Here is a 23,217-nt window from a genome sequence, read left to right as displayed (position 1 = left end):
GGTTTTGATAACAAAATTAGTCCAATTAAAAAAAAAAGTGACATTAAAAAGGTATTTTAAGGGGAGAGATGAAATTTTGATTTCATAAATATCCCTTGTGCATGTACATAAGCTGTATTGATAAAAGTTAGAAACAATTAATATAAATATTTTACCACTTAAAAAGTTCGTATTTAAATATGCAATTTTACCGCTCAAAATTTTTTTCAAAATTTGCCTTTTTTTTTGTTGCCTTTCCTCCGTTAGGTATATCAACTGATGTTATTTTGTAAATACAAGTTATCGTTCATTATTAAATAAATTTTCAATAGTTATTTTAGTTAATTAGTTACTAATAACTAATTAGTCCTATAATTACTTGATTATTAGATATTAGCAAAGAAGAGTGAAGGGAAAAAAAGGCAAATTTTGAAAATTATTTCTGTTCAAAATCACAAGAGTTATAGTCATGTCAAAAGAGATGACTAATCTGTTTTGTTGAATCTTGTGATCATTAGTGTGGTTTTGTTACTTATTTTTGTTATTTAATTTATTAAATGTGAGCTTTTTGAGTGACGAAATGCACGTATTAATTGTTTCTAGTTTCATTTCTATGTACCTTTTTAATGCTACTTTTTCTAATGGGACTAATTTTGTTGTCAAAACCTTAACCTCATGGGAAATTTGTGTAATTTTATAAACTTTAGGGTGGGCTGGTGAATTATTAAAATTATCCCTAACTTTTTATGGACCTTCGGTTGACAGGCTTCTTCTCTTTTTTAAACCCTTCGACTTCGTCTCACCGGTCTCCTCGAGGATTGGGACGTGGTGCAGACCCCAGTTGGCACTACTGACTCATTGTCAGAGCTTGCTATGATTGGATCATTGGTTGGGACACTGGTAATAAATTAAAAACTTCTCCTAATCATGCTAAAGTTATATGAATTCGTTTTCATGCTACCAAATTCCCTGTGGTCCACCATAAACTTCGAGCCTTTGAAAGAATGACGCACAGGTTGAGGGCGGGCATGCATGTTTGCTTCTTTGAAAATTAAAAAAGAGCAAAAAAAAAAAAAAAGGAGAGTTAAATGGAGGATGCATCTTGCTAGCCCATGACCATTAATTGGTGCAAGCGGTTTCACTGAGAACCTGTGTAAAATGTCCCGACTCCGAATGAAAAAATAAAGGGAAAAGAAAACTTATTTATGGAATTTTTTTGATTATGTAAGAAAAAAAGTAGTGCAACTTTTAGTGATGGTGATAGTTGTATTTTATCCCAATCGGATCCGCTCATATGCAATGATATGATCCGCGCGCGTATCATTTCCACAAACGGGTTCATTTTTGCGGAGACTTGGATCTGCTCGCGAAATGTTTAGTTATATCTGAATTTTATTTTGACGCATTTTCATGTGTAAATTTAATTACTTTGAATCATAAAAGTGTCTAAATATCTAGGAAAAAAAATATGGAGGTGTGTATGCGTCTTGTAGAAATGTTTAGTTTTTCTTTTATATTAACATGTTTCTTAACAAATTAACTAGAACATTTATCATTAATGATCCCTATGAGAAAACAGGAACATTTGTTATTTTCTTCTTTTCTTTCCCATCTAAATCTTGTTATATTTTAGAGGTAATTTGTCATAACTATATGACAAATATTTTGTGTAATGGACGCAAATAACACCTTATTCTGAATAGAGTATCAAACATGCTTCAAAATCATTTTATTTTCATCCATACTTTTTTGTGTGCCTTTGTATCAATTGCACCAACAATTGGTCCGTGCAATAGTGGAATTAGCGTAGCAAAAGGGATTCGTCGAACTGCATTTAGGTCCCGGAAGGGAAATGTCTGCTTTACTATGAACACGCATGCATGCAGTTTCAAAAATCACACAGCTTTCTCATATTATTGTTCTTTATTCTCTTACTAATAAAACGTTTCATGTGTTTTTGTCACTTTTAAAGTGGAAGTGCAAAGAAAGCATATTAATTGTGTACCACAATTCAGTGGTGTCGTCATCCTATTCTTGTGGAAGGCCATGCTGTGATTATCATTTCTCACAGTTATCACAAATTTTTTTTAAAAAAAAAAAAAAAAGAGTAGAAAGGCACCCAAATTGTTCGGCTATTAATTAACCAACAAGAGTGGGAATTTTCGTCATGCACTCTTCAAAGTTCAAATTCAATGGTTAGTGCCACCACGTTATTAATCCATCATGTTCCATAAGCTTTGATCCATTCGAGTTGCCAAAGGTGGATAAACTTCAAGGAGGAGTAAAATAGATTCATTTGAAATAATTTTTAAGGTATCCGAACACAAAAAGGGTTTTTTGTGTTTTGACCAAAAAAAAAAAAAAAAAAACAACAGAGAGGGTTTTGTAGCGGGGCATGGTTGCAGAGTGAAAGAAAGTTGGTCTGAGAAAGCGGTATAATGGCAGGACCTAGAAGACTTTGTAGCTAGGCATCGTGCACTTCTCGATGCATATGCATGGGGTTAAAACTTAAAAGCCAACATCGTCATGATTAATGATCGTGAGCTGCTACTGTGTTTCATGTGTATGGTCTCTCAAAGGCTTCGAGGCTATGGCCTTTTTAAGTTCCTTTTTTGACATTGTACAGATCAACCATTCCTTGCCCCTGTCATGATAAAGACGGTAGTGATATCTTCTTTGGTAGCTGCCGGACAGATGTATGCAGTAGTGAAGTCACTCCTAATAATGCAGTTGGTATCTTGTTGTTTCAGGTGTATGCAGTCCAGCGGCCCGGGTACGCGTACATTTTTCCAGCGTCCGGGCAAGGCATTTGGATACGCATTTTCTACTACCATCCTAGCTACTGCCCCAGTAGCACTCGAGGTCACTCCTGCCAGTATAAATTCGCCGCCCAAATGCTAGCAGCTAGATGAAGATCATCTACCTTAATTTATTTATCCTGCTGGGTAGTTCACCACAGGATTACGAAAAGAGTCCGTGGCATTTCCTCAAAAAAAAAAAAAGATGCATGATGATGTCGCTCACAGCCGGGAGTTAAAAAGTACTCCCCATTAAATTGTATTATTATTTCTAAGTGGCATGCATAATTAAGATGCGTCTTACCACTACTGATTGATTGCTGTTACTTAACCTTTTAATCTAGTAGTATTTGTCTACTGAAGATTTGGTACCTTTTTGTCGCTGTTTACCGTCTGTTACGCTACTGCAATATTTTGTTGCCTAATGACACAACTAATCCAATTCGATTTTGTACGGGGAGGAGAGGGCAGCGAGGGCACGCGTCAGACACAAAAGTGCATTACTAGGAACTAAATTAGTCTTGCAAAGCAATATATTCACGTTGTAGCTAGGTTACATGTTGACTTTCCAAGGCTTTCGATGGATGAGGGGCAGGATCGCTCCTGAGCTATTTACGGTTAAAATTTGATTAAAAAAAATGTACAATTCAAATTATTTTTTGTATTTTATTTTTAACAACGCATGTAAAATTTATAAAAATTTATTCTAAACTTACACGTTATGTAAATAAAATTATACCGTGTGCAAAATATACAAAACCGCTAAAAATGATTGCACCTGCAACCTTCCCTTCCCGTGATCGGCCTCTCGATCATGATATTCCTGTTAAAAGACCTAGCATACCTGCGGAATACTATTGCAAAACAGGAGCTTAGAAGAAACGTTGAATGAAGTCAAAACAATTATTATTATTATTATTATAACTGAGGTAGGACTTTTAGGAGTCGAAAGCTATTAATTAAAAAGAGTGGAGCAGATAGGAGACCCATGAAAAAAGAAGAGAGCCCTCTTTACTTTTCTTTTAAATTTTTGGTCCAGTGATTGACGATGGATCTTTCGCGTGGAACAATGCGTCTTGTCACACGGGAGAGAGAGAGATTAGAGCGAGAGCGAGAGCAAGAGGATGATGATGACGGCAACAGTAGTGTGGTTTTGTTTTTTTGGGGGAAGGGGTTTGAAGGGAATAGAGGCCGAAAAAACAAAAGGGTGAAAAAAATAGAGAGAGATGGTGGGTGGGTGGGTTGGTGGGGAAGCAGATGACAATTGAATTTCAAGACATAAATCATGAGCTCGATGACGACGGTTATGATGGTGATGTTGTCCCGCGTCTTCTCTTTCCCATTAGTTGGCACATAGATAAATGCAAAGGAAAAATTGTTCAAAATATTTTTTATATTTTATAAATTTTTTTATTTTTTACTTTTAAAAGTATAATTTTACGTTTCTTACAAATTCATATTAATCAAATTTATTTTCTATCTAAGTTTTCGACTAATTTTTTTTTTTTTTATCAAAATTCATCAAGTACCTTCATCAATTTTTAGTCACAAAATTATTAAATCAATTTTTACATTATCCGATTCATAGTCCCTTATATTTCATAAAATGAATTGTTTCGTCCTTCATATTCTATAAAATAAATTTTTTATTATTCATTGACCATGTATTGCGAATAGTTTTTTCTTTAAACCTATGTACATATCTATTTGATTTTATTTAAACAGCATGAATAGCATATAATATAACTTTATTTGATTTCACCTAAATAAACTAATTATAATTGTACATATGCTATTCAATATATACATGGATTCAAAACCAACAATACCTATTCAATATTTGTAACATTTTCTATTTTGGTAATAATTCATTTATTGAATTGTATAATAAGACCATCTAATTAATAGGTTTTAACTTGAATTCTATAGTCGTGCTAACAAATTGTAGTTTGAATCTGAAATTTATACTTGGCGCCTTTAAGATCAACAATTAAACTACTTGCATTGTGATGGTTTTAAAATTTAAAAGTGCCAATCACTTTTTTTTTATCATACATTTTCTTTCCAAATTTAATTCAATATAAACACTCAATAATGTTTAGAATTAAATATTTTCTTTGTTTTCAATTTTCAAATAAAAAAATGAACATGAGTAGAAAACTAACAAAAATTTTTAAATCCATGTATATATTTATTTGATTTCACTTGAACAGTATATTCAGGCAAAATCATATAAATATATACTACATACTATTCGTACTATAGATCAGATTATATAAATTTTGATTTGACAATTTTGTTCTTCAAATAATCACGTACAAGATACGTGGTGGATTCCGATAAAAAACTAGTTGAAAAGTTAGGTTGTGATTAAATTTGACCACAAGGGTAGGAAAACAAGGATGATAATAGATGTGCCGATTATGTGATGGGCATCATGGATTTCCCCTTTTGGGCTTCGTCAATGAAGGTGCCTCAGCCCAGCGTAGCAAGCTCCAAACGTATCCGACAATTGGATCATTCCGACACTCAGTAGCGAGCTTTAAAGCCCAAAATAAAGCTGCCCAGCACCATGAATCATCCGCAGTCCTCCTCGTGTACATTTTTCATGGCCAGGCCCAAGATAATTGCACCATGAGCACACGACTAATATTTTGTCCCTGCTGCAAAGGATTTCTGCCGCTGATCTCAGCTGCGTATTTTCATTTTCATTTCTAAATGTTATTTTAAAAACCAGTAAGAAGGAAGGACAAGGTTAAAATTTGCAACTTTCAAGTTCCAAGTTGTATTCCCGGGTCCGGGGCATATCTAATGGGCTGACCATCTAATAAGTTTTTCATTTCTGAGAGCTTTCCAAGGAACAAACAAAATAATTTGCTTCTCAGTGGAAGAGCCGGGCAATCATTGGGTGCAGTTCAGTTCAGTTCAGGGACTCAAATTTGGTTTTGACTTGAAATCTGCATGCGTACGTGATTTCATTAACAAGCATGACTTTCCACGCGAGGTGCGAAAGCACAAAACACTTACTGCTTCCAAATCTACATCGTATGCAATGCATATTGAAGAGGTGATTTTCGTCTCGCTGGAGTGAATCTCCCGAACTGAAGAAGTATTTATCTTGGACACTCTCTCGGACTAGGTCACCTGCTTAGGTTAGGAGAGGGGCTGAATCCCCCGGTATAACTCCGAAACTTAAGTCAGTTAGGTAGTGAAAGAATAATATCAGAGTAGGGAAGATGAGTATGCTTTACCAGAAAATTAGTCATCCCCTTTCTCGGTAGACATGTTGAGAATTTATAGGGGAAGAATAGGAGAGAGGGACTGTCTTCACGGGTTCCTAAAGATCTGAGATGGTCAGAGCATCCGGTGGACTTGACCGATCTCTACGAGAAGACGTGACGGGACATCTGTCAGGTTCAGGCAGCGTATCAGAGCAGCTTTCTTTCAGATGTCAGATGTGTCAGGGGTCACATTGAACCTTTTCACAGTTATCAGATACTCAGGCGTCACATCGGCGAACGATCCTAGCCGAAGTGGTAATGAGGTGGATATCAACCCAACAGGTCAGGGCCGAGGTGGCACTTCAGGAGGTACTCCATAAGCCGAAATGGCCATCCTCACATATGATTGCATAATCTTTTGTGCTGCCTTGGAACAAATTCTGGTTAGTATCCTGGTCGCGTATATGTCCGGGGGATCAAGAGCCTCGACACCTGCAAATGCAATGCGAGCATCCAAATTGAAACTAGCACTCTACTTTAGGACCTTTTCCAATTTTTACCTGATGAATTTGTTTCTCTAAAACTGCAACTCTTCTAGCTAGACGGGCTCTCTCCTTGTAGCTTGGACCCGTTTCTCAGAAATAACACATTTTTAGAAGATTTCCAATACTACGTTTTACAATTGTTTTTTATTTTTTTTTATCCCTTTATCTTTACAGTCACATTTACTTCATTAGACTGCTACAAATTCTACTTCAACAAAAATCTTTTACAGAAGTAGAAATATATCGGCCATGTTTGGAATGGCATTTTTTCCTAGAAAAGTTCTACGTTTTCTATAAATATATTTCTAATTTTCTTTTATTTCACGTATGAAGAGGTGATTTTTGTTCCGCTGGAGTGAGTCACCCAAACTGGGGAGGGACTGTTATCTTGGGCAGCTCCCTCGAACGAGGTCACCTGCTTAGGTTATAAGGGGGGCTGAATCCCCCGGTATAACTCCGAAACTTAAATCAGTTCGGTAGTAAGGAGAGAATAGGATAGTAGATGAGGCGAGTATTGTTTACCAGAAATTTGGTCATCCTCCTTCTTTGTAGAGGTGTTGAGTATTTATAGGGGACGGATGGAAGAGAGGAACTACCAGCACAGGTCCCTAGAGATCTGATACGGTCAGCACATCCGGTGGACTTGACCGGTCTCTATGACAAGACACGATGGGACATCCGTCATGTTCAGGCGGCGTGTCAGGGCAGCTTTCTGTCAGGCGTCAGAAGTGCCAGAGGTCACATCCAACCTTTACACCAACATCGGATGTCCAAGGGCCACCTCGGCTACGGTACTAACCGAGGTGATTCGGTGGTGGGGTGTCAACCCCACGGATGTCAGTCGAGGTGAAAACACGAGGTTAGCCTTTGGGCTACCCCGGCTGAAAGGGCCATCCTCACTAAGCCCCCCAAACTTCTGGAAGGGCGAGGTCGCCATCATCCGAGGTCGTATCTTTCCGAAGTTGACGAGCGCGTGGAACACAAAATATTGCAGGGACACGTCGATACTGTGTGGATGGGACTGAGAAAGGAGTGAGAAGATGGTTGTCAGCTTTAACGTCGGGTCCATAAAATCAACCGTCAGATGAACAGGATCTGCATTAATGAGGAGAGAGAATAAGCGTTCCAGGAAGTTCGAAGGGTGCCGCCTCTTCGGCTTCCCTCTGGTGCCTATAAATAGGGGTCCTTTTTCACCGTTTTATTCTTCACTAAAAATCGAAAATCACTTCAGAGCCCTGTTCCGACGTCGTTTCACTTCGGCAGTCCTTTCTAAATTATCTTCAGCGCTTTCTTCACTTCACCTTCCTTAAGTAAGTTCGCTTCTCTTTTTTCCGTACTAATGGCTAAAACAGCCCATACCCACAAAGAAACAGTGAGGCCCGATTTCACCGAGGCAGAGAGGCCTGACCCCTCCGAGGAAAGGACAGGTCCCACCGAGGTGAGAACTGCAGCCGACACCGGGGGAGGAGGCGCTGAGGCGTCCCACCGAGCTGACGCTATGGAAGAGGAGGCCGAGGAGATTGAAGTGGACCCTAAGGTCCTGTACAATGATGACCTCGGGAATGAGGTCCCCAGGGACGAAGGTGAGCAGGAGCCTTCCACTCCACCAAACGTGGCAACGATGAACTATGGTCAGATGCCAGCCTTCATCAGTACTATGACACAAGCCTCCATATCCGGGGTGATTTGCAAATACCCCTGGAAAAGGGATTATAGCATCTACGTACCCCAGCCGGACCAATCTGCCGCGCTGCCACCGAAAGGCAGAGTGGCAATATATGTGGAACAGTTGGAGGCCGGGCTCAGAGTGCCGACCACAAGATTTCTCAGGGATTGCCTGAGGTACTGGGGGGTGAGGATCACTCAACTCACCCCGAACACAATCCGTGTCCTAGTCGGCTTCCAACTGCTCTGCCGACATCAGAAGATCGAGCCCACCGTCAACCTCTTCCGCCGTTGCTATTCACTTAAGAATAGCAGAAGTGAAAAGGGTTGGTTCTACTTCGGGAACAAGGTTCCGAAGTTGGTGTATGATACCCTGAGCTCGATAAAGGAGTGGAAGAACAACTTCATTTTTGTCCCGGTCGAGGACTTTCCCAGAGGGTTTTGGTGGAAGCCTCCCACTTCGGTCAAAGAGACCTCCCCGGGCAAACTGGAGGAACGCAACTTCCAAAAGCTGACGGGGTCGGGTCTCAAAATTAACTGCTGGGACTTCCCCGAAAGGGTGCTCGTGGAGGGCGGCCTCAGCCGAGTCTTGATCAGCTCGGATCACCCCATCCTGATCTCCACTAGGCTTCATATACCCTGTACTTTTCCATTTTTCCTTTCTTGTTCCTCCTTCCTGGATTCTAACTAACTTCATCTCGTGCTTTCAGTGACAAAACTTTCCGACCTGATTACTTCGGGGGAGGTCGAGGTGGTGAAGAGGCCATCAAAGAAGCGTAAGGACGCTGCCGAGACCTCTTCCAGGGCGGTCAAGAAGACCACAGCGGTCGCAGGCAATCGCGAACCCGCCGTGGTGATCATAGGCGAAGGCTCGCACACTTCGGGCGCGGCCGGGAGGTCTAAGTCCTCATCCATCCCGACGGGGATTCCTTCCCGAGGTGTAACTTTGGTTTCTTCACCTCGGGGGAGAGGCCGGGGTGCGACCGTAATCCAAGATCACCCCCTTACGGGAAACTCACTATTCAACCTCCATAACGTGCCCTCTCTTGCAGCTGGAGAAGACAAAAGGCACTCCGAGGCACAATTTTGCCCGGAGTGGGAGGTTAATGTGAATGACCGCTACAAGAATCCCCATGTCGTGCACGAGCTCCTGGTGAACTTAGTTCTTCCGCGGGACAACACTTACACCAGGAAGCTCAAGCCAGACGAGCTGATGCAGGGCGCCGCGGTCTCCTGGGCTTCCACCACGGCATTCCTTGCCGAGATGTATCAGCGCTTCGGGGACTTCATCGAGACCTATGAGCCACCCTCCGAACTTCAGAAGAAAATTGCCGACCTGGAGGAGAAACTGAAGGCCACCGAGCAGGAGCGGGATAAAGCCGAGGCGGCAAGGGAGAAAGCCGTGGTCGAGAACAACTCCCTGCTCACCGCGCTTGACGAGGAGAAAGGAAGAAGGGCTCAAGAAGCACAGTCGTCCAAGGAGGCCATCGACGCAGTCGAGGCTACAGCCGTGGAGGCGTTCCGCAAGTCAGAATCCTTCACCCGTGACCTCGGTGAGCTCAGCCGACCGAGTTTCATGTTCGGATACACCTCGGCCATCACCGAGGCAAAACCCTTCCTCTCCTCTGAGCAGCTGGAGTCCTTTCAGGGCACCTCACACTACAACGAGGATGCCAAGGAACTCTGTGACCGCATTGCTGAAGGCATTCAGGCCGGGAAGGACCTAGCCGAGGTCCGGGCTGAGTTCAACAAATGGCTCCTAGAATTTGAGCCGGATGATGATAGTGCTGAAGGGAGTCAAACCGGTAAGGGAACTGAAAGAGGCCAGGCCGGCGAAGGAACTAAGACGCAGCAGGATGCCGAGACTGGGGGTGAAACTGTAGGGCAGAGTGCCGGGGTAGGGTGTGCTTAGAAGCCCTCATTTTTGTAATAGATGGGCCGAGGTCATAGATGACCTTGGCCATTCACTTTTGTACTATAAGCCGGGGTCGCCCATGACCTCGGCTTATTGCTCTTTCATACTTCAATAGAATTGGCTTTTCTTACATCTTTTTGCTAATTGAGTTCGGTTTTCTCTTCTTTTTCTTTCTTTGGCTACTGTTTTGTCCCCTTATTTTTCACTTAAGGAGAATAAGTGAGAAATACAACTTAAGATTTAACAATACGTACCCCTTCAAGAGAAATACAACTTAAGATTTTCAGCGTGCCAAGCTCGGGGCACCCGCGAACCATCTCGGTAAGCTAACTTACAATATCCATTTTGGCTGGACTCAACAACACGGTAGGGTCCCTCCCACTTGGGATTAAGTTTTCCCTGGGGTTCAGCTCGGCTAATCGAGTTCTTCCGGAGTACGAGGTCTCCCGGACTGAACCTTAGGTGTTTGACCCGAGCATTGTAATAGCTAGTTAGGATATTTTTATAGGTAGCAACCTTGGCGGTGGCCATATCGCGCCTCTCTTCGGCAAGATCGAGGTCCACTCGCCGCTCCTCCTCGTTGACTTCAGAAGCGTACGCGGCCATCCGTGGACTGGGTGTAATAAACTCGGCCGGAACAACAGCCTCGGATCCATAAGTCAGGGAAAAGGGAGTTTCTTGGGTGGCCGACCTCGGCGTAGTTCGGTATGACCACAGCACACTAGAAAGCTCTTCCATCCATGACGATCCAGTCTTAAGGCCATGGAGGAGGGTTCGGTTGAAATTTTCGGCTTGTCCGTTAGCCTGGGGGTGTCCGACCGAGGTGAAGTGCTGTTTAATTCCGAGATTTTCACACCAGGCCTTGAAAGGATTGTCGGCGAACTGCCGGCCGTTATCCGAGATGACCACCCGGGGTAGGCCGAAGCGACAAACCACGTTCTTCCAGAAGAATTTTTGGACCGCCGAACCAGTGATATTCTTCAAGGGCTCGGCCTCGACCCATTTGGTGAAGTAGTCCACTGCCACCACCACATAGGCATAATTGCCTGGAGCTCTGGGGAATGAACCGATTATGTCAGTCCCCCATTGTTCAAATGGCCATGGCGAGGTGATAGGGATCATTAGATTAGTAGGTTGGTGGTGCTCAGGGGCGTGGTGCTGACAAGAAGGGCAACAAAGAACCATGACCTGGGCATCCACCCTCATAGTGGGACAGAAGTACCCGAGTAGCAAAGCTTTTTTCACGAGCATCCTGAAGCCGACGTGAGCACTACAGAATCCCTCATGAATGTCTTGAAGAATCCTTTCACCATCTTCCGGAGTGATGCACCGCAGCCAGGGGCCGAGATAGGACCTCTTGTACAAGAGGCCTTGTCGAAGGGTGTACCGAGCTGCTTTGCGTTGAAACTTACGGGACTCGGCTCGGTCTTCGGGGAGCTCACCTCGGCTAAGGAATCGGACTAACGGTCCCATCCAGGTGTCCCCAGGGTAAATGGGGTATACCTCGTCTTCTCTATACCCCGACTCGGCTAAGACTTCTACGAGAACCGTTTTGTTAAGGTCGGCAAAAGAGGTTGAGGCGAGCCGGGAGAGAGCATCGGCTCTCCTGTTTTGCGACCGCGGGATTCTTTGGATTTTGAAGGACTCAAAGTACGCCACCAGCTGGAGGACCTTGGAGAGGTAACGTTGCATTACCTCCTCCTTGGCCTCGTACTCGCCTAGTATTTGGCATACAACGAATTGAGAATTACTATAGACCAGAATGTTCGTGGCTCCGAGCTTACGAGCCAGCTGTAGTCCGGCTATAACCGCTTCATACTCAGCCTCATTATTTGAGGCTGCGAAGTCAAATCTGAGGGCGTACGAGTACACCTCTCCCTGGGGATCCTCGAGTAGCAGCCCAGCTCCACTTCCCCCACTGTTGGACGAGCCGTCCACATGTAAGATCCAGCGCTGAGTTTCGGGGGTGGACGGAGTGGAAGCCTGGGTAGTAGCCGGGGTGGCCACATGCACCTCGTCAAAAGTGAGCTCGGCAAGGAAGTCTGCGAGAGCCTGAGCTTTGATCGCCTTGCGAGGCTCATAAGATAAATCGTATTCTTCCAGCTCGATGGCCCACTTGGTGAGGCGCCCAGAGGCCTCCGGTCGTGACAAGACTTGCCGGAGTGGCTGGTCTGTCCTCAAGCAGACGTGGTGAGCCAAGAAGTAGGGCTTGAGCTTTCGAGTTGCGTGAATCAAGGCCAGCACGAGCTTCTCCGCTTGAGTGTATCTGGTTTCCGGACCTCGAAAAACTCGACTGACATAATACACAGGGGTTTGGACACCTTCCTCCCTTATTAGCACGGCACTTACCGCTTCGGCTGCAGCGGACAGGTACAAGAATAACTTGTCCCCGGAGCGAGACGAGGTGAGTGTTGGGAGGTGGCAGAGGTATTCCTTTAGCTGCTCAAACGCCTGCTGACACTCTTCAGTCCAGGAGAATTTGTTGGCCTTTTTGAGAACTTTAAAAAATGGCAGGGCCTTAGAGGCGGACTGCGATAGGAACCGGTTCAGGGCGGCCAACCACTCCGTAAGCCTCTGTACATCGCGGACGCACCGAGGTGGAGACATTTCTTGAATTGCCTTCACCTTGTCTGGATTCGCTTCAATTCCTCACCTGGAGACAAGATAGCCCAAGAACTTTCCCGAAGTGACCCCCAGGACACACTTGTTGGGGTTTAACATCATTCGCGTCTTCCGAAAGACTTCCAGGACCTCTTTCAGGTCGGCAAGAAATGTGGAGGTCGTACGGCTTTTGAGGAGGATATCATCCACGTAGGCCTCGACAGTCCGGCCGATCTGAGATTTGAAAGCCTGGTTAACCAAGCGTTGATACGTGGCCCCGGCATTCTTCAGTCCGAAAGGCATGGTGGTGTAACAGTAGGTGCCTTGATCGGTGTAGAAAGCGGTCTTCTCCTGATCTTCCGGGCTCATTCCGATCTGGTGGTACCCCTTAAAGGCATCGAAAAAGCAAAGGACCTCATAACCCATTGCTGAGTCCACTAAGGTGTCGACCTTGGGTAATGGGTAGCAGTCCTTGGGACAGGCTTTGTTGAGGTCGGTGAAATCAACGCACATTCTCCAAGCCCCGGTATCATTCTTTACCATGACCGGATTGGACAGCCAGGTCGGGTACTGGACCTCCCGAATGATTTTTGCAGGGAGGAGCTTGTCCACCTCTTCTCCCACAACTCGGCTACGTTCAGGGCCGAGGTGCCTTCTTTTTTGTTTGACCGGGCGGATTGGAGGTCGACGTTCAGCTCATGTATCATGAGGTGATGTGGGACCCCCTGGACCTCCTCTGAGTTTCAGGCAAAGACGTCCCGGTAGTCTCTCAGGAGGTCCAGCATACCTTTCTTGACAAGGCCGGGTAATCGGGTACCAACTCGTACCGTCTGATCAGGCTTCGGGGAGTCCAAAGGGAACTCTTCCACCTCATCCCCAGTCTCTAGCCTTGGTGCCTCCTCAGCCCGCCGAGGATCGATGCTGTCGATCGAGAGGATATTTGACCTTCTCTCGGTCCTTACTTCGGAGGTTGATGGAGAAGCTGCCTGTAGAGTGGCGAGGTATCATTCTCGGGCGGCACAGACATCGCTGCTGACCTCGGCTACCCCAGCAGGAGTGGGAAACTTGAAACTTAGGTGGTAGGTGGAATACACTGCTCGCAGAGCATTAAGTGTAGGTCGACCCAGGAGTAGATTATACGGTGAGTCGGCTTTGACTATTACGAAATTAACGGGGATGGTCCTGCAGCGGGGGTGACGTCCTGCGGTCACTGTCAGAGTCACCATCTCTTCGGGGTGCACAATGTGTCCCCCGAACCCTACAAGAGGGGTTCTCACCATGGTCATGCTCCCCCTGGCCAGCTTGAGGCTCTCACAAGTGCGCAGGTACATGACGTCCACCGAGCTCCCCGGGTCAATGTAGACCTTTTTCACGATGTAGTTGTTGGTGAGGATTTCAATCACCAAGGCATCATGACTGCTGGAGGCAGCTGGAACGGGGTCGCTGGGCCCGTAGGTGATCACCTCGGCCAGGCGAGAGCTCGACTCGGCCTGCTCCGGATTGGCCTGCCTGTAGGTCCTCTTTCGGGAGTTTTGACTATCCCCTCCCGTCGGACCTCCGGCGATAGTGTTGATCACCCCGGCGATATTTGGTCCGTAGCTTAACCCCTGACCTGATGATCCGTTTCGGGGAGGCTTTTTGGTCTCTCTAGGATCCTCAGGAGGCCGGCAACTGCTACGTGAAGTCCGCCGCTCGTCCCGGCGTTGGTCACCCCGTCCGTCACGGCGGTTGTCTCGGCGTTGGTCACCTCGGCGGATGAACTGCTTTAAGTGACCTTGCCGGATGAGGTTCTCGATCTCCCTTTTTAGATCATTACAATCCTCAGTCTCATGCCCGATATCTCGGTGATACAAGCAATAGAGGCTCGAGTTCCTCTTATCCCGACTACCGTACATCTTGGGAGGTGCCTTCCCGAGGTTATGTTGTTCCATTACGGATAGCACCTGGGACCGGGAGGTGTTCAAGGGAGTCAGATTAGACTCAGGGATGGGAGCTTTCCCCTTGGAAATCTTATCGAACACGCTGCGGCGGTCCCGGCCAGGACTTTGGAGACCACCTCCTGTCTTCACATCAATTCGGCCAGGCTCTTTTCCCCTTCGGGGATCAGCTCTCGGGCGAGCAGTTTGAACTTTCTTCTTCATGCGGTTGAGGTTTTCGGCCTGTATGCCCTTCTCGACCTTCAACCACAGTTCGTGGAGCGTACGGGGATACTTCTTGTGAATCCCTGTGTTGAACGTTCCGGAGACGAGCCCATGGGTGAAGGCAGCAATTGTGACCTGCTCATTGGGGTCAGGTATTTGCACACTTTCTTCATGGAACCTCTGAACGTATGACCGAAGTGACTCGCCCGGATTCTGCTGCATGTTCAGTAGGTAAGCCGAGGTTCGGGTCGTAGGTCGGGAGGAGATGAACCGATGGAGAAACTTCTCCACCAATCCACCCAGGGTTGAGATGCTCCTAGGTTCTAACCCCCAGAACCATTTTCGAGCCGTGCCTTGGAGGAATACTGGGAAGGCCCGGCATATGACAGGGTCAGGGATGCAGTATAGGCGAAAGGCCGAGATGAAGGCGTGGATGTGATCCTCAGGGTCACCTCGACCGTCGTAAGGATGTATTACAGGGAGCTTGAAATTGGGAGGAAGCCTTTCCTCATTAATGTCGTCGGTGAAGGGAGGAGCCCTCATGTAATTGGCCCCAGGTCCTCCTAAGGGACGAGGCTCCTCCTCCGGCTGTCGCCCCAGGAGACCTCGTGAGAGTGCCTTTGTCAGGGAGGCCACTTTAGAGGTAGCCTTAGAGTACGTTCGTTTCGAAGCACTTCGGCTCAAGCGCCTCCCATCCGACTCCTCTTCAGATGAGTCCTCAGGGGATCCATCTGATTTCCTCTTAGAAGATTCGGCCTTTTGTTTGCCTTGCCTCTTGAGGTATCTTCCCAACTCTTCAAAGATGTTGGGATTCTCAGTTACGAACTCGGCCATACGAGTTATGGCTTCTTCGTTCGCGGGCTGAGCCCTCGGGGGCTCTTGCCCTTCAGAAATATTCTCTGGTTGAGCTGCATTGCTTTGCTCAGCCTCTATAGTGAGAGCTTTTCTACTCTTAGAACGCGCAGGTTTCATTTTCTAATGTTTTCGCGTTTCCACAGACGGCGCCAATTGAAGAGGTGATTTTTGTTCTGCTGGAGTGAGTCACCCAAACTGGGGAAGGACTGTTATCTTGGGCAGCTCCCTCGAACGAAGTCACCTGCTTAGGTTATAAGGGGGGCTGAATCCCCCGGTTTAACTCCGAAACTTAAATCAGTTCGGTAGTAAGGAGAGAATATGATAGTAGATGAGGCGAGTATTGTTTACCAGAAATTTGGTCATCCTCCTTCTTTGTAGAGGTGTTGAGTATTTATAGGGGACGGATGGAAGAGAGGAACTACCATCACAGGTCCCTAGAGATCTGATACGGTCAGCACATCCGGTGGACTTGACCGGTCTCTATGACAAGACACGATGGGACGTCTGTCATGTTCAGGCGGCGTGTCAGGGCAACTTTCTGTCAGGCGTCAGAAGTGCCAGAGGTCACATCCAACCTTTACATCAACAACGGATGTCCAGGGGCCACCTCGGCTACGGTACTAACCGAGGTGATTCGGTGGTGGGGTGTCAACCCCACGGATGTTAGTCGAGGTGAAAACACGAGGTTAGCCTTTGGGCTATCCCGGCTGAAAGGGCCATCCTCAACGTACATTAAATAGTTACAGTATATATATATATATATATATTTATAAAAATTTCAAAAAAATAGCAATCCAAACGAGACCTACTAAATATAATCATCCAAACGCAGCTGCATACACTAACAAACGCTGAACAACGGCCTGAAAACTCAATTGAGTTTGACTTAATAAAGCTTGAATTCGGCTCATCAATTTTAGTCAACGAGTTGAATTCGAGTTAGAAATTTATTCGATTAATTAATGAGCCAAGCAAGTTCAAATCGTTTGTTATTTGAATAGCTCGCTTGGACTCGACAAGAAAGAGCATATATACCATTTTACAAGTCAAAAGAATATAAACTAAAAATTATAGATTTTTATTGTGATCAAATCTAAAATTGATCGAGTCGAGTTCAAGCTCAAATCACACGTCCCATTGATGAGTTCGAGTACAATTTAAGGCGAGTTCGATTAATCGAGCTAGCTCGAGCTCAGCACGAGTTGAACTTGGCAGTCAAACAGTCGGCTCGGTTAATGTTACTGCGCTCTTTAATTGGAGGTACTTGAGTCGCTCAATTCAACTCCCCTGCCTGCCTCCCTCGGAGTAGTCGTAGTAGGGTTTTAGAGTAAGCAACCCCAAGCCTCATCCTTTTCACCTTCCATGGCCATCTACGATACTACTATTGGCTTCTAACCATGGACGACGAAACCTATCCTCCAGCCCTATCCTCCCCCTCACTCCCCACTGCAGAACAACAAGAAGAACCAAACCCCAAAAAGCTGAAAATGTCCACCACTACCTGCGCAACATCCGACGATGAAGATATCGACACCGCTCCTTCCTCAGTTCAAGAGGGTCCTACGCCCCAGAAAAAACCCAGATATAAGCGCCGCAAAGTCGCCGTCTTTTTCGCCTATTGCGGCGTTGGTTATCAGGGGATGCAAAAAAATCCCGGGGCTAAAACCATCGAAGGTGACCTCGAAGAGGCACTGTTTCACGCCGGCGCTGTACCCGAGCAAGACCGGGGTTGCCCAAAACGGTTCGACTGGGCCAGGTCCGCCCGAACTGATAAGGGAGTCAGCGCAGTGGGGCAAGTTGTTTCGGGCCGGTTTTACGTTGACCCTCCTGGCTTGGTCCAGCGTTTGAATTCGATTCTGCCCCCCCAGATACGGATCTTTGGTTATAAACGTGTGACGGCATCGTTTAATGCCAAAAAGTTTTGTGATAGGCGGCGCTATGTGTATTTGATTCCTGTTTTTGCTCTTGATCCTAGCTGTCATCGTGATAGGGAGAGTGTTTTAGCTAGTTTGGGTTCTGAAAATGAGCTTGTTAAGTGCTTGGAGTGTTCTGAAAGAGGTCGCAAGGTAGAGGGAATAATGGGAAAGCGCAATTTTGATTCTAAGATTGGGTTGGATGTAGGTAAACTTGAGTCAGGCATTTCCTCGAATAATCAGGACGCTGGAACGACAGAGGAAAAAATCAAAGATTTTTCACTAGGTGCTAATGTTACTAACCATAGTGGCCATTTAAGTGATGACACTCCAAAGGAATTAGAGAATGGAGGTTTTGACATTGAGAAAACTGAGGAAGACGAAGTTTTAGTTCAGGATGTGAATCAGGAGGAGGTGAAAGCTATTAAAAAGAGCGACTTTCGCTATGGTGAGGAGGAGAGGGAGAGGTTTAATAGGGTTCTTCAATATTACCAGGGAACGCATAATTTTCATAATTTTACAACTAGGACGAAAGCTGAGGACCCAGCTGCCCGGAGATACATTATCTCTTTTGATGCAAAAACCACCGTCAATGTTGAAGGCATTGAATTTGTGAAGTGCGAGGTCATAGGACAGAGCTTCATGCTTCATCAGATTCGGAAAATGATCGGTCTTGCAGTTGCCATTATGAGGAATATAGCTCCTGAATCACTGATTGAAACAGCTTTTCGACAGTAAGTAGTTTAATAGTGCCTTGGCAGTCTGTATTTATGTTTAATGTCACGTGCAATGCTTCATGCGGGGAATATATTTCCTAAATTCAGGGATGTTGACATCAATGTGCCTATGGCTCCTGAGGTTGGACTCTACCTGGATGAGTGCTTCTTCTCATCTTACAATCAGAAGTGGAAGGACAGTCATGAAGAGTTATCCATGCAAACCTATGCAGAGGAGGCAGAGGACTTTAAAATGCAGTACATCTACTCCCATATTGCCTCCACAGAACACAAGGAAGGAGTTGTAGCCCTCTGGTTGCATTCCCTGAATTATCGTAATTACCCTGATCTACGCTTCATTAACAACAACGTTAACAATGATGTGGAAAGTCTTGGGATTGAGGCCAAGGATGGGTGAGTTACCTCATAGCCCTGTGTATCATGTATTTATGCGTACTATGTTTTCGTGTCTCCTTCTCTTGAGCAGTACTTAACATGTGGACTTTCCAATTTATATTTGTTGTTTAAGTGCTCGATCTTCCTGTATAAATTCCCCATGTTACTAACATTATTCATGGGTGGATCCGGTGCATTAGATGCATAGTGAATAGCCTAAGTTTCAAGCTGTGTACATGAAAGCAGAGTTGCAAGAATTAGCTTATGCATTGTCTGATATTCGAATTTTAGTCAAGGTTTGAACCTTTTCCTAACTAGCTTGGAGGAATTAACCTCCTTTATTAAGCGCACGAGGCTATAATTCAAAAGGTTCATTTCACCATGTCTTTTTTTTTTTCATATTTGTTTTGTAGAGAATGGGGAAAGTGGGGGAATTCTAATCATCTGAAGAACATATTAGAATGGTGCATGAATGATCTAAAAACGTTCTGATAATTTGATGTGTCTCAGTGAAAAGTGAACGCGTTGAGCGGATGAGCATGGTTGAGGAAAACATGGATTGGTTGCTCTCATCAGGAGGATCGTGCAGGCTTGGCTCAAGTTGATCCTACTTTATTTGAAGGTTTCATATGGAAGCATGGGTCTTTGATTTTCATCCCTAACTACGGTGGAAGCGAATCAAGCCCAATGTTCGCGTGGGTTGGAATCATTATTGGGTGGTGCCATGGCGGTCAGAAGTTAGTGAAACATTCAAACCTAATGTTCCATTTTAAAGTATTTGCTAATTATATATATGTGCAATAGATTATTTCAAACTTTTGTGGTGCTATTGAATTTTGACTGTGGAAAGAAATAGAAAACAAGTCTGCAATATATTGATTTCGCATGCAATGTATCGATTGCTGGTGCAGCATTGAGTTTCTTGCCCATGGTTGCCTTGTGGGACATTGTTTCGAAATTGATGGTATTTTCTGACCATATTGGATGTTTGCAATGTTAAACTAAACAACTTCCAAACCACTGGGCCAATGGCTCAGTGGCCACCAGGAGGGGCTTAACTCCCTCCTTGGATTGTATGTGAGAGGCTTACCACAGCCTTCTTAGGCTCTCCCTCCTCCTTCCCCTATATTAGGATAAAATATGTTATACAAGCCTTTTATCACAGCCTTCTTAGGCTCTCCCTCCCCTTCCTCCTTAGATAGATTAGGATAGAGTAGGTTATACAAATGTATCGTTGTTGAAAAAAAAAAAAACTAAACAACTTTCAAGTGTTTATTTATCTCTCCTCCTGGGAGTAAAACCGGTTAGTTGGGATTAGGACTCGAGTTTTGGCTCAAGTCAAACTTGATCAATATCGACATCGAGTCGGTCAAATCAAACTCAATTTCGAGTTTGAGTTTAAAAATATTAAATCCGTTAGTTCGCAAATTCGAATATATATATATATATATTAATAGTAAAATTATATATTTTTAAAAAATTATATTATTTATTAAAAATATTATATTATTTATTTTTTAAAAGTAAAATAATAATTTTTTATTTATTCAATCTTGAGCTCGATTTGAATTTGAGTTGACCTTAAGATCAAGCTTTAAATTGGTAACTTGTCTATCTCGAATTTGAGTTCGAACTTGATAAAATTAACTCAAGACTCTATTTGATTGGATCAAAATTCGATTCGACTTGACTGTATAGTCGAGAGGCCAAATTCGACTTTATCTAAATGGTCTCTCTAAACTTAAAAAAACATTGGGATAATTTTAGAAACTTTCCTTGAGATTTTTAATAATTTCACTAGTATTCTCTAAAGTTTATAAAATTATACAAATCTCCCTTGAGATTAAGATTTGATAACAAAATTAGTCCGATTAGAAAAGTAAGATTAAAAAATTACTTTAAAAAGAGAGATGAAACTTTTATTTTATAAATACCTCTCATGCATGTATAAATGTTATATTAGTAAAAGAATAAAAATAATTAATAGTTAGAAATAATTAATACATACATTTCATTACTCAAAAAGTTCACATTTAATAAATTAGACAATACAAATAAGTAACAAAAACTATATTAATGATCACAATATTCAACAAAACAGAACAGTCATCTTTTTTAACATGACATTTGCTTTGATTCTTGTAACAGAAAAAATATTCGAATTTTGCCTTTCTTTTCTCTTCTTTTTTCATTAGGTATATCAATTGATGTTATTTTGTAAATATAAGTCATTGTTCTTCATTAAAGAAATTTTCAACAGTTATTTTTGTTAATGAGTTATTAATAGTTAATTAGTACTCTAATTACTTAATCGTTGGATATTAGTAGAAGGAAAATAAAGGGAAAATTTAAATTTTTTTTTTGTTCAAAATCACAAGAATTATAGCAAACATCATATCTAAAGAGATGACTAATTTGTTTATTAAATCTAATGATCATTAATGTAGTTTTGTTGTTTATTTTTGTTGCTTAATTTATTAAATATAAACTTTTTAATTGGTGAAATGTGTGTATTTATTATTTTTTTACCAATACAATTTATATACATGAAAAGGGGTATTTACGAAATAAAAGTTTCATCCCTCTTCTTAAAGTACTTTTTTAATGTTACTTTTTCTAATTGGACTAATTTGATTAACAAAAACTTAACCTTAGGGGAGCTTTGTGCAATTTTACAACCTTTAGGAGGCTAGTGAAATTATTAAAATTCTCAGGGGCGGTTTCTGAAATTATCCCAAAAACATAAGATGGGGATTGAAGTTCCATTTTTGGTAGAATGATAGTGTGACCCTGTTGGGTCCTCCCTAGTATAGGTTAGATTAGGCTTATAGGTTAAATTAGGCTTAGGAGTAGGTGCAGAGGCAGATGATGACAAGTAACAAAGAAAGAAAAAAAAAAAAAAAAAAGATAGTGTGCCAGTATGCTCTGGGGAATCTTTCATTCGTTTCTGAACTTCTCGGGAGGAAGTTGAACGGTGATAGTGCTCCCCAGCATTTCTGAACTTCTATTAACCACAGTCGACTCTCTGAAATCATCCTCAAATATCCTTTCGTCTTGAGAAAAGAAGAACAGAGAAGAAAAAAAAAAAGAAGCCAAAAATGTCTTCCGTCGACTGGTCTTCTCTCCCGCCGGAATTAATCCAGAAAATCTCAATCGATCTCAAAATTTACGCTGATTACATCCGATTTCGGGCAGTCTGCACTACCTGGCGAACCTCCACTCCCACAACCCCAACCCACCTCCCTTGTCAACTCCCCTGGCTAATGCTTCCCCAGAGCCGCTCCTCCAGCCACCGCAGGGCCTTCTTCAATCTCGCCGACAACAAATGCCACGTCCTCGGCCTCCCCGAAGCCTCCCACCGTCGCCGCCACTCCGGTTCCTCTCACGGCTGGCTTGTGATGCTTGACGAATACCCTCCTATTTTCCTCGTCAATCCGCTTACCCGAGCCAAAATCGACCTCCCGCCTCTCTCTACATTCCCCTGTGTGGTAGGATTTGACGTCTTCAACGTCGGCCGTGAATACGTCCTCCAGTCATCGGACGACGACAGCCATGTAAATTATGTGAGCCGGTTTTACACCTGTGGTTTAAAGGAGATGCGGGATTCTTTTGTTAAAAAAATTGTTCTTTCCAACAGCCCATCTGGCGGGTCTAAATTTTTAGCTCTGGCAATCATCAATAAAACAGGCGACCTTGCTTACTGGAAAGATGGCCTAAATTCATGGGGTTTGATTGAGGGGGCTCGTTCTTTTTGCGAGGATGTTATTTATTTCAATGGGTTGTTTTATGCTGCGGATAAAAATGGCAGCATTGCGGTTTGCGATGTCGGTGGGGATTCTCCCAGGGTGGAGTTCATCCGAACCCCAGGACTAAGCGATGGCGATATGCAGTATTTGGTGATTGCAAATGGTGAGTTGTTATTGGTTACGCGCTACTTAGAGCTTGCATCTGATTTAGGGCAGCTTCAGATTGGTATTGGGACCTATGAAACCCGTGAATTTCGCGTGTTTAAATTGGACTTGAGCGGGAGCAAGTGGGAGAGGGTGATGAGTTTGGGGGACACAATGTTGTTTCTAGGGGAGAATTCTTCACTGGCTCTGGTGGCTTCTGATTTTCCGGAATGCAGAGGGAATCGGATTTACTTCACTGATGACTTCAGTGAGTTGGATTACAGTGGTTTCCCTGGGAATCATGATCTGGGAATTTTTGACTTGGAGGATGGAACTATAGAACAATTGCCCTGTCATCCTCGCACTTCGCACTCTCACCTCCAGTGGCCTCCCCCAATCTGGGTCACTCCCAATCCCTGCTAGTGCCTCTTGACCGGTACATTGTTTTATACATGTTTTTGATATAATGCATCTAGTACCTATTTTCGCGTGGGGTCCTATGGTGAAAACTTTGTAAAGAAGATGTTGGATTATCCTCAACCTGGCATGGGATTAATGTGTATGAGATTCAGATAATTAGTA

At 43.9% G+C, this 23,217-nt stretch overlaps 3 protein-coding genes across 3 annotated transcripts; 2 read left to right on the top strand and 1 right to left on the bottom strand.

Moving 5' to 3' along the window:
• Positions 1-13,728: 13,728 nt before the first annotated feature.
• On the bottom strand, positions 13,729-15,837 carry LOC140015433 (uncharacterized). The gene has a single exon (XM_072068009.1). The coding sequence runs from the start codon at positions 15,835-15,837 to the stop codon at positions 13,729-13,731; it is 2,109 nt and encodes a 702-aa protein (XP_071924110.1).
• A 1,146-nt stretch (positions 15,838-16,983) lies between these two features.
• On the top strand, positions 16,984-19,636 carry LOC140015352 (uncharacterized). Its single transcript, XM_072067714.1, has 3 exons — positions 16,984-18,367; positions 18,458-18,763; positions 19,256-19,636. Exons 1-3 carry the CDS (start codon positions 17,118-17,120, stop codon positions 19,263-19,265), a joined length of 1,566 nt encoding a protein of 521 aa, XP_071923815.1. The 5' UTR covers positions 16,984-17,117; the 3' UTR covers positions 19,266-19,636.
• Positions 19,637-21,693: 2,057 nt separating this feature from the next.
• LOC140015277 (F-box protein SKIP23-like) lies at positions 21,694-23,195 on the top strand. Its single transcript, XM_072067240.1, has one exon. The coding sequence runs from the start codon at positions 21,844-21,846 to the stop codon at positions 23,056-23,058; it is 1,215 nt and encodes a 404-aa protein (XP_071923341.1). The 5' UTR covers positions 21,694-21,843; the 3' UTR covers positions 23,059-23,195.
• The last annotated feature ends 22 nt before the right edge of the window (positions 23,196-23,217 follow it).

Source organism: Coffea arabica, chromosome 10e, assembly GCF_036785885.1.
Source record: "Coffea arabica cultivar ET-39 chromosome 10e, Coffea Arabica ET-39 HiFi, whole genome shotgun sequence".
Taxonomy (NCBI): domain Eukaryota; kingdom Viridiplantae; phylum Streptophyta; class Magnoliopsida; order Gentianales; family Rubiaceae; genus Coffea; species Coffea arabica.
The sequence above is the reverse complement of the archived record's forward strand: the minus strand, read 5'-3'. Positions and strand labels throughout refer to the sequence as shown.